Raw genomic sequence first — 16997 nt, 5'->3', positions numbered from 1 at the left:
TGTGAGCCCCACGTTGGGTGTAGAGATTGCTTAAAAATAAAATCCTAAAAACAAACAAACAAACCACAATAGAAATGAAAACATACAGACCAAAATAGATTGAGGAAGAAATGAATAGTTTAGTAACCTATAGAACAAAAATTAGGTGGTCTGACCATATATGTAATTAAAGTTCCAAAAAGAAAGATGGGGGTAGGGAAGCAGATATATCTGCCTCTCCCAGTGACTTCTAGTGGATTTAAAGGCCTGGTGCTCTTTGCTTCTTCCTTCATTTTTCCTCTTTTACCTTATTTGGGAGTGAGGCATCAAAAACTAAGACATTAGAAAACAACTGTATCTACAGGGAAAATTAGAAAGTGATAGTATATGCCTAGGCAAAGGCTCGGAAGAAACCAGAAGAAAAGACCTTAAGTTTACACTTGAGGCTGATTCTTGGTACAGAGAAATAGCCTACAACAATCAAAAAAAGAAAAACAGTAACAAAACGGAAGACCCTGAGGAAGGGGAAGAATCTGATTTCCAGAGTTACCACAGCCACAAATTTGATGCAAAACAGGAGTATAAATATCCAAGAAGCTTAATGAATTCCAAGTAAGGTGAACTCGAGGACACCTCCCATGAGACACATTATAATAAACTTTCTGCAAAGAATCGTGAAAGCAGAAGGAATCAACTCATCACACACAAGGATCCTCAATGAGAATATGAGCACATTTCTCATCAGGAACTTTGGGCACCAGAAAGCAGTGAGCCAATCTATTCAAAGTGCTAAAAGAATTAAACTGTCAACCAAGTGTCCAATACTTGGCAAAACTGTCCTTAAAAAGTATCTTTGTGTTGGGAATGCAAGCTGGTGCAGCCGCTTTGGAAAACAGTATGGAGGTTCCTCAAAAAACTAAAAATAGAACTACCCTACTACTCAGCAATTGCACTACTGGGTATTTATCCAAGGGATACAGGTGGGCTGTTTCGAAGGGACACATGCACCCCAATGTTTATAGCAGCACTACCAACAATATCCAAAGTATGGAAAGAGCCCAAATGTCCATCAATGGATGAATGGATAAAGAAGATGTGGTATATATATACAATGGAGTATTACTCGGCAATCAAAAAGAATGAAATCTTGCCATTTGCAACTACATGGATGGAACTGGAGGGTATTCCGCTAAGTGAAACTAGTCAGAGAAAGACAAAAATCATATGACTTCACTCATATGAGGACTTTAAGAGACAAAACAGATGAACATAAGGGAAGGGAAACAAAAATAATATAAAAACAGGGAGGGGGACAAAACAGAAGAGACTCATAAATATGGAGAAGAAACAGAGGGTTATGGGAGGGGGTGTGGGAGGGGGGGTGGGCTAAATGGGTAAGGGGCACTAAGGAATCTACTCCTGAAATCATTGCTTCACGATATGCTAACTAATTTGGATGTAAACTTTAAAAAATAAAAAATAAAATTAAAAAAAAGTATCTTTGTGTTTTGGGGTACTGGGTGGCTTAGTTGGTTAAGTGTCCAACTGTGGCTCAGGTCATGATCTCATGAACTCGTGAGTTCATGAGTTCAAAAAGTATCTTTATGTTTTACTTTAAATAAATTGGATTTAAAAATAAATTAGGTCATTTACATGTAACATACCTGGCTCTATGGGCCAGTCACGAATTAAGAAAAAAAAGAGAGGGGCATCTGGTTGGCTTGGTTGGTGGAATGTTCAACTCTTGATCTTGGAGTTGCAAGTTCGAGCTCCACATTGAGTATAGAGATTACGTGAAAATAAAATCTTTTAAAAAAGAGAAAGAAATTAAGATATTTCCAGATAAACAGAAGCTGAGGGAGTTTATTACCACTAGACCTGCCCTGCAAGAAAAACTCAAAGAAGTCCTTTAGCTTGAAAATGAAGGCCATGAGACAGTAACTCAAAGCCATGTAAAGGAATAAATATCTGAATGAAAGTAAATACAAGGGCAATTATAAAAGTTAGTATTTTATTATGTGTGTATGTATTTATTTATTTATTTATTTATTTATATCCAAGTTAGTTAGCATATAATGCAATAATGGTTTCAGTAGTAGATTCCAGTAATTCCTCCCCTATGTACAACACCCAGTGCTCATCCCAACAAGTGCCCTCCTCAGTGTCTCATACCCATTTAGCCCATCCCCACACTCATAACCCCTCCAGCAGTCCTCAGTTTGTTCTCTGTATTTAAGAGTCTAAAAAGCTAGTGGTTTTTGAACAATGATTATAACTCTTCCTTTTATTTTCTGCATTATTTAAGCTGTTACTTTTTTCCTGTAAGTTTTAATTTTAATCCCACTTAGTTAACATACAGTATTGTATTAGTTTCAGGTGTACAGTATAGTGATTCAACAGTTCATACATCATCCAGTTCTTATCACAAATTCACTCTTTAATCCCCATTGCCTATTTAACCCATTCCCCCTCCCCTCCCCTCCCCTCCCCGATGGTAACCATCAGGTTGTTCTCTGTAATTAAGAGTCTCACAATACCACCATCTTCCAGTAATTCGCCAAAATGACCAACACAAAGGGAAAGAGGAGAGGTACTCGCTATATGTTCTCTAGGCCTTTTAGAAAACATGGAGTTGTTTCTTTGGCAACATACATGCGAATCTACAAGAAAGGTGATATTGTGGACATCAAGGGAATGGACACTGTTCAAAAAGGAATGCCCCACAAATGTTACCACGGAAGAGTCTACAGTGTTACCCATCATGCTACTGGCATTGTTGTACACAAACAAGTTAAGGGCAAGATTCTTGCTAAGAGAATTAATGTACGTATCGAGCACATTAAGCACTCAAAGAGCCGAGACAGCTTCCTGAAGCGTGTGAAGGAAAATGATCAGAAAAAGAAGGAAGCCAAGGAGAAAGGTACTTGGGTTCAACTGAAGCGCCAGCCTGCCCCACCCAGAGAAGCACACTTTGTGAGAACCAATGGAAAGGAGCCTGAGCTGTTCGAACCCATTCCCTATGAATTCATGGCGCGATAAATGTAAAAAAAATAAAAGACGTCAAGACTGTAAAAAAAAAAAAAGAAAAAGAGTCTGTCTCTTGGTTTCTCTCTCACTTTTTTTTCCTTTTGCTCTTAGTTCCACATATGTTTCTTAAATTCCACATATGAGTAAAATCGTATGGTATTTGTCATTCTCTAATGGACTTATTTCATTTAGCATAATACTCTCTGCCTACATCCATGTCAGTGCAAATGGCAAGACTTCATTCTTTTTTATAGCTGAATAATATTTGGTGTGTGTGTGTACACATACATATATATACCTATATACATATATACAGAAGATTTATATATACCACATATTCTTTTTTTTAATGTTTATTTATTTTTGAGACAGAGAGAAAGACTGAGCGCAAGTGAGGGAGGGGCAGAGAGAGGGGGAGACACAGAATCCGAAGCAGGTTTCAGGCTCTGAGGTTCAGCACAGAGCCTGACTCAGGGCTTGAACTCACAAGCTGTGAGATCATGACCTGAGCTGAAGTTGGACACTTAATCAACTGAGCCACCCTGGTGCTCCTGTATACCACATATTCTTTATCCATTTATTTATTGATGGACACTAAGGCTGCTTCTATATCTTTGATATTGTGAATAATGCCGCTATAAACATACAGGCCACATGTATCCCTTTGAATTAGTGCTGCTATAAACATAGGGTTGAAGGGGACGCCTGGGTGGCTCAGTCAGTTGAGTGTTCGACTTCGGCTCAGGTCATGATCTCATGGTTCGTGGGTTCAAGCCCTGTGTCGGGCTCTGTGCTGGAGCCTGCTTTGGATATTGTGTGTTTCTCTCTCTCTGCTTTTTCCCTGTCTGCTCCTACTCTGTCTCTCTCAAAAATAAATAAACATTAAAAAAAAATTTTTTTTAAACACATAGGGGCGCATATATCCCTTTGAATTAATGTTTTTGTATTCCTTGGGTAAATACTCACTAGTGTGATTGTGGGATCATAAGGTAGTTCTGTTTTTAACTTTTTGAGGAACCTCCATATGGTTTTCCAGCGTGGCTGCACCAGTTTGCATTCCCACCAGTGGTGTACAAGGGTTCCTTTTTCTCCACATTCTCACCAATACCTCTTCATTCTTGTGTTACTGATTTTAGCCATTCTGACAGATGTGAGGTGATGTCTCACTATAGTTTTGATTTGCATTTCCCTGTTGGTAAGTGATGATGAGCATCTTTTTGTGCGTCTGTTAGGCATCTGGATGTCTTCTTTGGAAAAATGTCTGTTCATGTTTTCTACCCATTTTTTAATTGGGTTGTTTGTGGGTTTTTTGGGTGTTGAGTGTTGTAAGTTATTTATTTTTAATATTTATTTTTGAGAGAGAACACCAGCATGAGAGGGGGAGAGGCAGAGAGAGAGAGCGGGATGGACATCCAAAGTGGGCTCTGTGCTGACAGCAAAAAGTCCGATGCTTGACTTGAACTCAAGAACCCTGAGATCATGACCTGAGCCACAGTCAGATGCTTAACCAACTGACTAAGCCACCCAGGCGCTTCTATAAGTTCTTTATGTGTTTTGGATACTAACCCCTTGTCAGATATGCTTTTTACAAGTCTCTTCTCCCGTTCTGTAGATTGCCTTTTATTTTTGTTGACTGTTTCCTTCACTTTGCAGAAACTTAATTTTGCTGTAGTCCAAATAGTTTTTGTTTTTTGTTTCCCATGCCTCAGTTGACATCTAGAAAGAAGTTGCTAGGGCCAGTATCCAAGAAGTTACTCTCCCTGTTCTGTTCTAGGATTTTTATTTTTATGGTTTCAGACCTCACATTTAGGTCATTAATCCATTTTGACTTTATTTTTGTGTATGGTTTAAGAAAGTAGTCCAGTTTCGTTCTTTTTCATGTTGCTGTCCAGTTTTTCAACACCATTTGTTGAAGAGACTTTTTGTCCTCATTGGATATTCTTTCCTGCTTTGTCAAAGATGAATTGACTATATAATTGTGGGTTTATTTCTGGGTTTTCTCTCCTTTTTTTCTTTTCTCTTTTTTAAGAGGGAGGGGGAAGAGAGAGAGAGTCAGATTCAGAGTCCTAAGCAGGCTCCAAGCTCAGTGTAGAGCCTGATACGGGGCTCAGTGCTACAATCCTCGGATCATGACCTGAGCCTAAATCAAGAGTTGGAGGCTCAACTGCCCCCTGCATTATCTCTTCTGTTCCATTGATCTGTGTGTCTAATTTTGGAGCCAGTACTATAGTGGTTTCATTACTACAGCTTTGTAATGTAACTTAAAGTCTGGAATTACAATTCCTCCAGCTTTGCTTTTGCTTTTCCAAGATTGCTTTGGCTGTTCAGGGTCTTTTGTGAGATTGTTTGTTGTAGTTCTATCAAAACTGCTCTTGTTATTTTGATAGGGGTTGTATTAAATGTGTAGATTGCTTTGGGTAGTGTAGACATTTTAACCGTATTCCAGTCTGTGAGCATGGAATGTCTTTCCATTTCTTTGTGTTGTCTTCCATTTCTTTCATCAGCGTTTTATAGTTTTATAGTTCTATAGTTTATAGTTTATAGTTAAAGACCTAAAGTACAGGTCTTTAACAAGAGACTGCCTTTTTTTTTTTTTTTTTAATTTTTTTTTTTTTCAATGTTTATTTATTTTTGGGACAGAGAGAGACAGCATGAACGGAGGAGGGACAGAGAGAGAGGGAGACACAGAATCGGAAACAGGCTCCAGGCTCTGAGCCATCAGCCCAGAGCCCGACGCGGGGCTCGAACTCCCGGACCGCGAGATCGTGACCTGGCTGAAGTCGGACGCTTAACCGACTGCGCCACCCAGGCGCCCCAAGAGACTGCCTTTTTTTAAGGAGTTCTTAATCTAAAAGCATGTGACTTGTTTGTAGCTCCACATTTGTTTTTCCATGTAATTTAGGAGACTAACACATTTAAAAGAATTAGTTTGTGTTTTGGGGCACACAGTATATAAGGATATAATATGGTGGCGTCAACAACAGAAGGGTATGGGGACAGGTGTAAAGGAGCAGAGTTTTTGCATATTAGTGAAGATAAGCTGGTATAAAGTCAGATTAGAATGTTATAACTTGAGGATGTTAATGTAATCCCCATGGTAACCACAAAGAAATTAGCTGTAGAATATGCACAAAAGGAAATGAGGGTACTCAAAGTCCTAGAGGCAGCAAGTAGAATGGTGGTTGCCAGGGGCTGGAAGAAGAGGGAAATTAGGGAGTTACTGTTTAATGAGTATAGAATTTCAGTTTGCGTGATGAAAAGAGTTATTGAAATGGATGGTGGTGATAGTTGCACAACATTAAGAATGTATTTAACACTACTGAATTCTGCATTTAAAAATGGTTAAGGGGCACCTGACTGACTCAGTCGGTAGAGCATGTGACTCTTGATCTCAGGATTGTAAATTTGAACCTCATGTTGGGTGTAGAGATTACCAAAATAAATAAATAAATAAATAAAATCTAAAAAAAAAAATGGTTAAGGTAGTGAATTTTCTTATGTGATTTTACCCTAGTTTAAAAAGAAAAGAAAGAGAAAAAAGGTATGGAATGCTGTCTATGGAAAGGTCTGTAAGATACGTTAAGTGTACAAAAACCTGATGCAAAAAGAAAAAAAGATAATTGACTATTTAAAGCAAGATAAGGGAAATAAATTTTGGGGGTTATAGCATATGTGAAAACTAAAATATGACAGTAACATAAAGGTTATGATGAGGGAAATAGACCTATGCTTTGAAAAGTTCTTACGTTGTACCTAGGTGATATCATTTAAAGGTAGACCTTGGAAAGTTAAAGATGCATATTGATTTAGCCCCAGAGCAGTCACTTAAACAAAAGTAAACAAAGTGTAAATATTCCAGTTAAAAAGATTGTCTGCCTTTTATGTGTCCAGTATATGTTGTTGTTGTTTTTTAATGTTTTTACTTACTTTTGAAGGAGAGAGAGACAGAGCATGAGCGGGAGAGGGGCAGAGTGAAAGGGAGACACAGAATCCGAAGCAGGCTCCAGGCTCTGAGCTGTCAGCACAGAGCCCGATGCGGGGCTCAAACCCACGAACCATGATATCATGACCTGAGCCAGGGTCGGACGCCTAACCGACTGAACCACCCAGGCGCCCCCAGTATATGTTTGCATGTATGCATGCAGTACATGTATGCATGACATACTATGTTTTCTTGATAAATTGATTCTTTTATTACTATGAAATGTCTCTCTATCCCCAGTAATATTCCTTTTCCTGAAGTCTACTTTGTCTGATAGTAGTACAGCCACTGCATTTTATTATGATTAGTGTTTACATATTTATCTTTTTCCATTCCTCTTACTTTGAACGTGAGATTTTTATATTTAAATGCATTTCTTCTGGGGCACCTGGCTGGCTCAGTCGGTAGAGCATGTGACTCTTTTTCACAGGGTTTTGAGTTCAAGCTCCATATTGGGTGTAGAGATTACTTTAAAATAAAATTTTTAAAAAATGGATTTCTTCTTCACATCACATAATTGAGTCTTGCTTTTATTAGACTGATGAACTCTGCCTTGTATTTGGAATCTTTATGTCATTTCCACTTAATATAGTTATGTGACATGGTTAGTTTTAAGTCTATCATCTTGCTATTTGTTTTCTATTTGTCCCATTTATTCTTTGTTATTTTTCTTCCTTTGTTTCTTGGCTTTCTTTGTACTGTTTTGTGTGTGTGTGTGTGTGTGTGTGTGTGTATTTCATATTTATTCATTATTTATCATTTTGTAGTCCATTGTATTTATTTGTATTTCTTGATAAATATACGTATCTTGAATATACATGTATATTTACCTAGTTACAGAGCTTCAAGATATATAAAGTAAAAGCTAATAGAACTAAACAGAGGAATAGGCAAATTCACAATTATAGCTGGAGATTTCAAAATCTCTGTCTCAGTAATTGATAGCACAGTAAACAGAAAATCAGTTAGGACACAGGACAGGGGTTTATATTTCCTGTGACCTAAGACTGATTTTTACATTTTTAAATTGTGAAAAAATAAAACAAAGAACAATATTCTGAGATACCTGAAGCTTATATGAGGTACTAATTTTGATGTTTATTCATAAAACTTTATTTCAGCGGAGGCACACTCTTTTATTTCTGTCCATATGGCTGCTTTCATGCTACCACTGTAGAGGTGAATAGATGCAGCAGAGATTGTATGACTCACAAAGTCTAAATTATTTATGTAGCCCTTTAAGAAAAAGTTTGTAGATCTCCTAATATAGATGTTTTCAACACTAACAACCAACTTATTTTAATTGACAGTGGAGTAGTTTCTGCAACACCATCAGAATATGCTTTTTTGGAAGTTCACATGACATAATCACCAAGATAGGCTATATGTGCATCCTAAAACAAGTCTCAAAGTGAATGCATTAAAATTATTTATAGTTCGTTCTCTTTAAAACTATATTAGAAATCAAAAACGCATAATCCTCAAGTATATGGGGGAAAATTTTCCAGTTATTTATTTAAAAATTAACATTTAGGGGCGCCTGGGTGGCGCAGTTGGTTGAGCGTCCGACTTCAGCCAGGTCACGATCTCGCGGTCTGGGAGTCCGAGCCCCGCGTCAGGCTCTGGGCTGATGGCTCAGAGCCTGGAGCCTGTTTCTGATTCTGTGTCTCCCTCTCTCTCTGCCCCTCCCCCGTTCATGCTCTGTCTCTCTCTGTCCCAAAAATAAATAAACGTTGAAAAAAAAAAAAATAAAAATTAACATTTAACCCATGAATCAGATAAGTCACAAGGGAAATTAGAAAATATTTTGAGGTGAATTAAAACAAAAACACAATTTACTAAACTTTGAAGGGTTCAGCAAAAACTGTTTTTAGAAGTAGGAATTTACAGCTTTGTTTACATTAGAAAAGTGTAAAATAAATCATCTAAGCTTCTAAGCATAGTATAAGAAAAACAAGTTAAACCTCCAGGTTTAAAGGAAGAAAATATTAAATATAGGAGCATAAATTAAGGACATAGAAAACAGTAGAGAAAAATTAATGAAACCAATAGTTCTTTTTGTATAGGTCAATAAAATTGATAAACCTTTAGGTAGACCAAAAAATGAGAGAAGACAGAAATTACCAACATCTGTTGGTAATTTGTTTAAACCCCACCCCCATTGTGATGGTATGTGGAGATGGGGCCTTGGGAGTTGGGCCCATTGTGGGGCCTTCACAATGGGATTAGTGTCCTATCAGAAGAGATATTAGAGAGTTTGTTCTTGCCTCCACCTCTGCTATGTGAGGACACTGAAAAGGTAGCTTGTCTTTAAGCCAGGAAAAGAGTCCTTATTCAAAAGTGACATTGCTAGTACCTTAATTTTGGACTTTTAATCTCCAGAAGTATGAGAAAGTAAATTTCTATTGTTAAATGACCCTGTCTATATTTTGTTACAGTATCCTAAGCAGGCTAAGACAGATATTAAGGAAATATTATGAACAATTTTAAGCCAATAAAATGAATGAATAGGCATTCATTCAATGTAGATGAAGTGGACAAATTCCTTGAAAAATACAGAGTATCATAACTGGTACAAAATGACTAGAAAACCCAAATAACCCGTATACTTGTTTTTTTTTTTTTTAATTTAAATTTTTTTTTTCCGTATACTTGTTTTAAAAATCAAATTGATAATTAAAAAGTTAAGACCCAGGGACGCCTGGGCGCCTCAGTTGGTTAAGTGTCTGACTCTTGATTTTGGCTCAGGGCATGATCTCGTGGTTCCTGAGTTCAAGTTCTGCGTCAGGCTCCACACTGCCTCTCCCCTACTCGCCCCTCCCTTGCTCACTCCCCCCTGCCACCTGCCTTTCTCTCTCTGAAAATAAATAAACATAATTTTTTTTTTTAATTTAAGACCCAGTGGTTTTTTTAAAGGAAGAAACCATACCAGTGCTACACAAACTCCTTCAGAATATAGAAGACAACACTTTTGGGGTTCCTGGGTGGCTCAGTCTGCTGAGCGTCCAGCTCCTGATTTCAGCTCAGGTCATGATCCCAGGGTCGAGAGATTGAGCCCCACATTGGGTTCCATGCTGAGCTCGGGGCCTGCTTGAGGTTCTCTCTCTCCCTCTGCCCCTCTCCTCCATTCTCTCACGTGTGCTCTTTCTCTCAAATAAATAAAATGAAAATAAATTTAAAAAAACACTTTCGAATTTATTTTTATGAAGTTAGTATTACCCTTGATACAAGAGGGAAAATAAAATTACAGATTAATATCTCTCATGAAAATGGACCCAAATATATTTAGAAGGCATTAAATCAAATTCAGCTATATGTGTGTGTGTATATTTTATATATATATGTAAATATAAATATATATATACATGGAGAGGAGGTCATATATCATGACCAAGTCAGATTTATTCCAAGAATACAAAGTGGTTTAACTTTAGAAAATTAGTACAATATACTCTATTAACAGAATAAAGAGAAAAACTTTATGATCATCTTAATATGTCCTGAGAAGGCATTTAAAATTCAACTTTGACTTTTATTCATGATAAATAAGACCTTCGGCCAAATAAGACCTTGGCCAGGAATAGAAGGGAACCTGTTTGCCCTACTAAATGTGTGAAGCTACAGCAAACAATATACTTAATGGTGTAAGACAGTCGTGTCCCCTGAAATCCACAGTAATGGAAGTAATGTTCACTCTCATTATTTCTATTCATCTTTGTACAAGAAGTCCTAGCCAGCTCAATAAAACTAGAGTAAGAAATAAAAAGCATCACATGTTGGAAAGTAAGCAATAAAACTGTATTATGTAGAAAATTCTAAAGAATTTAGCATGGTTGCAGAGTATAGGGTCAGCATACCAATATGTGCAAGACCATTACACTGAAAACCACAGGACGTTAAGGGAAATTAAAGAAGGCGTAAATAAATGCAGAGAGAAATGATGATGTGTATGTTTTAGATGACTCAAAATTACTATGACATGAATTCTCCCAGTTAAATACCTGATTTCAAGAATTGCTGTAAAGGGGCTCCTGGCTGGCTTAGAACAGCATGCCACTCAGTCTTGGGGTCGTGAATGCAAGTCCCACTTTGGGTATAGAGATTACTAAAAAAAAAACAAACTTAAAAAAAAAAAATTGCTGCTGCGCCTGGTTCAGTAGGTTAAGTGTCTGACTTCGACCCAGGTTGTGATCTCACGGTTCTTGGGTTCAAACCCTGCATCGGCTCTGCACTGACAGTGTGGATGAAGCCTGCTTGGGATTCTTTCTCCCCCTCTCCCTCTGCCCTTCCTGCACTTGCGCTTTCTTTCTCTCTCAAAATAAATAAATAAACAAACTTAAAAAGAATTGCTGTAAAGCTATGGTTTTTTGTTTTTGTTTTTGTTTTTGTAAATCTATAGTTATTAAGACACTATGGTAATGTCAAATGATAGCTGTATAGCTTGAGGAGGTGAGAGTCTTAGAGGGAGGATTGACTACAAAGGGACACCAGGGAACTTTTGAGGATGATGGAAAAGTTGTGTATCCTGATTTTTGTGGTCATATGGATATATACATTTGTCAAAAGTCAAACTTTGCATTTAAAATGTTACATAGATTTTATTGTATCTAAAGTATACCCTAGGGACGCCTGGGTGGCTTAGTCGGTGAAACGTCTGACTTCGGCTCAGGTCATGATCTCACAGTCCACTGGTTCGAGCCCCGTGTCGGGCCCTGTGCTGGCAGCTCAGAGCCTGGAGCCCGCCTCAGATTCTGTGTCTCCCTCTCTCTCTGCCCCCTCCCCTGCTCAAAAATAAACATTAAAAAAAATTTTTTTAATAAACAGATAGATAAAGTATATCCTATTAAAGTTGCATTTTTAAAAAGATCCAGATTTCTAGGATAGTTTTCCTGGTGGATTTCTCCAATTTTGAGATGGAAATACATGAATTTTAAAAAGCTTCTTTCAGGGCACCTGGGTGGCTCAGTAGGTTAAGCATCTGACTTCTACTTAGGATCTCATAGTTCATGGGTTCAAGCACCACATCGGGCTCTGCACTGACAGCATGGACAGAGCCTGCTTGGGATTCTCTCTCTGTCTCTCTCTTCTCGCTCTCACTCTCCCCCTCCCCTGCTTGCACACTGTCTCAAAAATAAATAAATAAACATTGAAAAAAAAAAAAAACCTACTTACTCTCTTTGGAACCTAATATGTAGCAAGTATTCAGTAATTTTCAGTGTATCATTCAGTAAAATATGAAATTTTTACAAGTGAAGTATTTTGAATGCTGATTTTTATAATAAAAATTTTGGAAAGTCTCATGTTATTTTTTTGTATAGAGAACAATTCTTCAAAGTTACGTGTTTAATACATTAGAATTTCCTTGTTTTCTGTTGACTTTTATTAAATGATGCCATATATTTGCTTATGTATTTTCCATTTTCAGATTATTATATTTATCGAGTCTTTGGCTATCACCTTTTCTGTGGTCATTCTTAGATTTTTAGCTTTCATAGAATAATTAAATTTTTAGTTAATTTGGACAGTGTCTTAAATTTTCCAAAGTAAGCACTTATAAGAGAAAAAAATCATTGTTACCTATAATCATCATTTTAATACCAAAAAAGTAGAAAGACTATCACTTCTAGATAAAAATCTTTCTTAAGAAAATTGTGACATATTATTGATTACTATGTGCTAGGCATTACACCTTGTATTTAAATATGTTATCTAATTTACTTTTCAAAATAACCCTGTTACACTCATTTTACTGGGAAAGAATTTGAGGCTCAGCTATTTCAGGTAACTTGCTAGAACAGGATGTCTGATTTAATAGCCCATGCTCTTAACATTGCTCAGGCACTTTTATAATTCAGAACAATTAACAACCTAAAATGCTGGGTTTTTATAATTAAGTATCTCTTGATAAAATTTGTCACCAGGGGTGCCTGGGTGGCTCAGTCGGTTAAGTGTCTGACTTCGGCTCAGGTCATGATCTTGTGGTCTGTGAATCTGAACCCCTCATCAGACTCTCTGCTGACAGCTCGGTGGAGCCTGGACCCTGCTTCGGATTCTGTGTCTCCCTCTCTCTCTGCCCCCCCTCCGTTTGTGCTCTGTCTCTGTCTGTCTCTTTCTCACAACTAAATAAACATTGAAAAAAAATTTTTTTTAATTTGTTACCATAGGTCTTTATTTGATAGTCCAACACGAGTTCACATAGCATGTGCAGGCATTCATTTTTGCTTACACAGTTTTACAGAGATGATGAAAACCTCTGTTAAAGAAACCACATCAGGGTGCCTGGGTGGCTCAGTCCATTAAGTGTGGACTGTTTGTTTCAGCTCAGGTCATGATCTCATAGTTCGTGAGTTTGAGCCCCACAAGGGGCTCTGCGCTGACAGCTCAGCACCTACTTGGGATTCTCTCTGTCCCTTTTTCTCTGCCACTCCCCTGCTCAGGAGCAGCCTTCCCAGTGTTCTTCCATTTGTTTTTGGAATATTCTGGGTCAACTGATAAAATCTCCTTGCATCTAGGAGGTTTTTCCAGTCTTTAACACCTTGTGCTAGTTAAGAAGGCACAAGATGGTGGTAGTGCTATCTTGCCATCGAGGCAAAGGAGGGTGCAAAAGGGCATACTCCATGGCTAGCTTTCACTCCTGTTTAGGACGTGATGATTAGTGTTCTAATTTAATGACAGTTGTCATTATAATCCACATAAATCTGCACATACTTTCAAAATGTATGTCCATGTCAAGTGGCTTGCTTTTTTCTAGGAATGGTAAGACATTTTGAGATGTTTGTGCTAAAAAAAAAAAATTAACCTTTAAACTTCAGTTTGACGTTTTCACTTGCTAGCTGTGTACAAAATCATTTAGTTTCTGAACTTCTGTCTCTTCACCTGTTAATATTTAACTCAGTATATTTTTATTTGTCTACTCAAATGAGGTAGTATAAGTGAAAACAGTGTGAAAACTAGAAACTAAGGGACATTTCAGGTGGTTGCAAGCTGGTCAGCGTGTTTAGAGCAGGATATGTGGTCGGTCGATAGGATGTTGAATCTGAGTGGGGGTGGAGGAGGGACTGAGGCTAGAGGGAGGTAGAGTAGAAGTGGAAATGATCATAGGTGAACTTAGTGACATTGTGAATGGACATGAAAAATGTAATTAGTGATTTTGGAGGGAAAAATCAATATTTCTGGGTGGTTGAGAGGAGAAGAAATCTCTTGACTCACAGATTAATTTGCAATAAATATTTAACTGCCTATTTTCCACAGTCTCACTAGGCATTTGTTATATACAGGTACAGACCACTAAGGACCTGAAGGAATCAGTAGTATTTGGTGTCTGGGTAGGATGCTGCCTGCATTCATGAACAGAGAATTGGGAGTGAGTGCTGATTTGGGTATTAAGTCAAGCTACTCACTTGAAAGCAAGTTGACTTCTATGCCACAGATATGGGGACACGATATGGCCATATAATTTTTATGTGGTCCTCATTTATTTATAGCCATAGACATCTGGTTGCAAAGTTCCATTAATGTTTGGAAAAATGACAATTTTAGACATTTGGAAAGATTGTATTTTCCTCCTAATAGCGCTAAGTATGGTACTGTTTAGCATTTACACACACACACACACACACACACACACACACACACACACACACACTTTAATGAAACAGGGCTTTCAGATAATTTGCATTCAGTCTTATATGGTGCTTTTTTTCCAAGGAAAAACATTTCTGAATCTTATGTACATAAATTTGAGTATTCATTACAGGCTTATCAATTCTAGTTATTGTCAGTGTTGAAACAAAAGAATTTAAGTAAAATCTAGCTGTAACTGAGATAATGGATTTCTTTATTGTGCAGCAGTCTTCTCAAACTTCAGATTGCATCAAAATCATCTGGAGGGCTTGTTAAAATACAGGTTGCTGGGTGCCACCCCTTAGGTTCTGATTTAGTAGGTCTGAGGTGGGGCTGAAGATTTGCATTTCTAATAAGATTGTCTTAGGAAACTGCAATTTAGCTTCTAAAAAACACTTTATAAATAGATTAGTAAAAACTACATAATGCCTGAGAAATAAACTTAATTTTCATAATGATACAGCTCGAATCCAAATCCCCTCAGGATGTGGTAAATATAAAATTTCTTTTGTAGTCTTTCCTGAAAGTTAATTGTTCATATTTACTTATTTAGCACGGGAACAAGTTAGCAGAATATCTTTAAAAATACATTAAAGACATTATAAACATTATTCTCCATTCACAATAGTTGTTTAGAGGAATTTGATCCCTCTCTATATTAATTTATTTATCCAATACTTTCCCTTGAAATTAAAAATCAGACTTCAGTTTTTTTTTTTTTTTAAAATTTTTTTTTTCAACGTTTATTTATTTCTGGGACAGAGAGAGACAGAGCATGAACGGGGGAGGGGCAGAGAGAGAGGGAGACACAGAATCGGAAACAGGCTCCAGGCTCTGAGCCATCAGCCCAGAGCCTGACGCGGGGCTCGAACTCACGGACCGCGAGATCGTGACCTGGCTGAAGTCGGACGCTTAACCGACTGCGCCACCCAGGCGCCCCTCAGACTTCAGTTTTTAAAAAATTTAATACTTGCCATGAAAAACCAAAAACACCCACTCATTGAAAGTGGATGGTTTTCCACTGTCCTTATCTCTGATCAGCCCTAGAGTTTCCCTGAATTTCAAAAACTAAAACTGTTGGAGATGAAATGTGACAATAGGGTTAATGTAGTATGTCAACCTAAATTAGTTTCAGTAATTTGAAAAAATCTTATATTTTTTTAGCTAATGGGAATGACAACAAGAAATTTAAAGGAGATAGACCTCCCTGTTCGCCTTCTCGTGTTCTCCATCTTCGCAAAATTCCAAGTGATGTCACCGAAGCAGAGGTCATATCATTAGGTCTACCATTTGGCAAAGTAACTAATCTTTTGATGTTGAAAGGAAAGAGCCAGGTATGTAATATTTAAAGATTGAACCACAGTGATTATCTCTGGGTACTAGTGTTAAAGATGACTTTTATTTTCTTGAACTTTTCTGTATTTTCTAAATTTCATTTTATTTACATAAAGTAGTTTTTTAAATAGAATTTTTTTTATGTATGACAGGAAGCAACAAACAAAAATATTAACACAGGACATAGGATTATCTCTTTTTCAATGACTTGTCCTTTTCTTCCTGAACAAAAAAATTTTATATTCTTAATTACAAAATAGTTTATGAAAATACCCTGTGATTATCAGAATACCAAGACACAGAGACCATATAAATTATGCCTCATTTGGTAGTTAAAGGATAAGTTTTCCAAAATTTGTATAGAAATGTGTAGTATATTTTAGTTTAGAATTAATATATAACTTCTTTAATAATTCAAAAGAGATTGTTAGAGGTTCTTCATTTCAGAAGTTAATAGGTTTTTCTTAAGATGAATAAGGAAACTTGCTTTTGTGGTGACCATGACAAAAATATAATACTTGTTATGTTGATTTGAGTAATCACCTGCTTTTTTGTTCCAACTCAGACCCCATTAGGATGAATTCTTTAGTTCTTTCCCAGTCTTTGGTTGTCCTGAAAATCTTTTAAACTGAGCAATGCTGGTAAGAAGAAGACAACAGATTTAAGCCCTAAACATTGTGTAGTACATTGTGATAAGACCCTATGTTCTTACACTTTTGTAAATAAGTTTAAGAAACAAATATATTTATAAACAGATTGGTATGTGTTTGGACATGAAAGAGGTTATCATGTCTGATTCTGGCCCTTTAGTGAAACTAACATTCCTGTTTAATTCGGATGAGGTTATTTAAATCTGGAGAGGCTAAATAACATGTTTTAGTATTCAGCTCTTGTATGTTTACACATTTATCTTACATCTTCTGGAAATCTTACATGTGCCTGGATCTTTATTTTAACTCAGTTGCCACTACTGAGAATATATGGTTTGGGTGGTTTTAAAAGAGCCAACATGGCCAAGTCTAATGGCTGTGAGATGTATCGTGTATGTGTA

General features: G+C 37.1%; 2 protein-coding genes across 8 annotated transcripts in view; both read left to right on the top strand.

Moving 5' to 3' along the window:
* PTBP3 (polypyrimidine tract binding protein 3) overlaps positions 1-16997 on the top strand; it is a 121448-nt gene that overhangs the window by 45454 nt on the left and 58997 nt on the right. For 4 of the 6 annotated variants that reach the window (XM_047067942.1, XM_047067950.1, XM_047067933.1 and 1 more), the window contains exon 3: positions 15776-15945. The exons of the other annotated variants lie outside the window; for them this stretch is intronic. In XM_047067942.1, the coding sequence (XP_046923898.1) occupies positions 15776-15945 (170 nt within the window). The remainder of the gene's footprint in view (positions 1-15775; positions 15946-16997) is intronic. 6 annotated transcript variants of the gene reach the window in all.
* Positions 2008-6613, top strand: LOC124503140 (60S ribosomal protein L21-like). 2 transcript variants are annotated; one of them, XM_047067986.1, is made up of 3 exons: positions 2008-3009; positions 5055-5057; positions 6373-6613. In XM_047067986.1, the coding sequence occupies exons 1-3, from the start codon at positions 2542-2544 to the stop codon at positions 6454-6456; spliced, it is 555 nt and encodes a 184-aa protein (XP_046923942.1). In that variant the 5' UTR covers positions 2008-2541; the 3' UTR covers positions 6457-6613. The 2 variants fall into 2 exon arrangements, with proteins under 2 accessions (XP_046923942.1, XP_046923932.1); XM_047067976.1 differs by lacking the exons at positions 5055-5057; positions 6373-6613 and having other exon boundaries at positions 2013-3056.

This window comes from Lynx rufus, unplaced genomic scaffold, assembly GCF_022079265.1.
Source record: "Lynx rufus isolate CCGP_SWC_20201006 ecotype Redwood Valley unplaced genomic scaffold, mLynRuf1.p SCAF_10, whole genome shotgun sequence".
Taxonomy (NCBI): Eukaryota; Metazoa; Chordata; class Mammalia; order Carnivora; family Felidae; genus Lynx; species Lynx rufus.
Note: the sequence above shows the minus strand (reverse complement) of the source record. Positions and strands in the feature narration are given on the sequence as shown.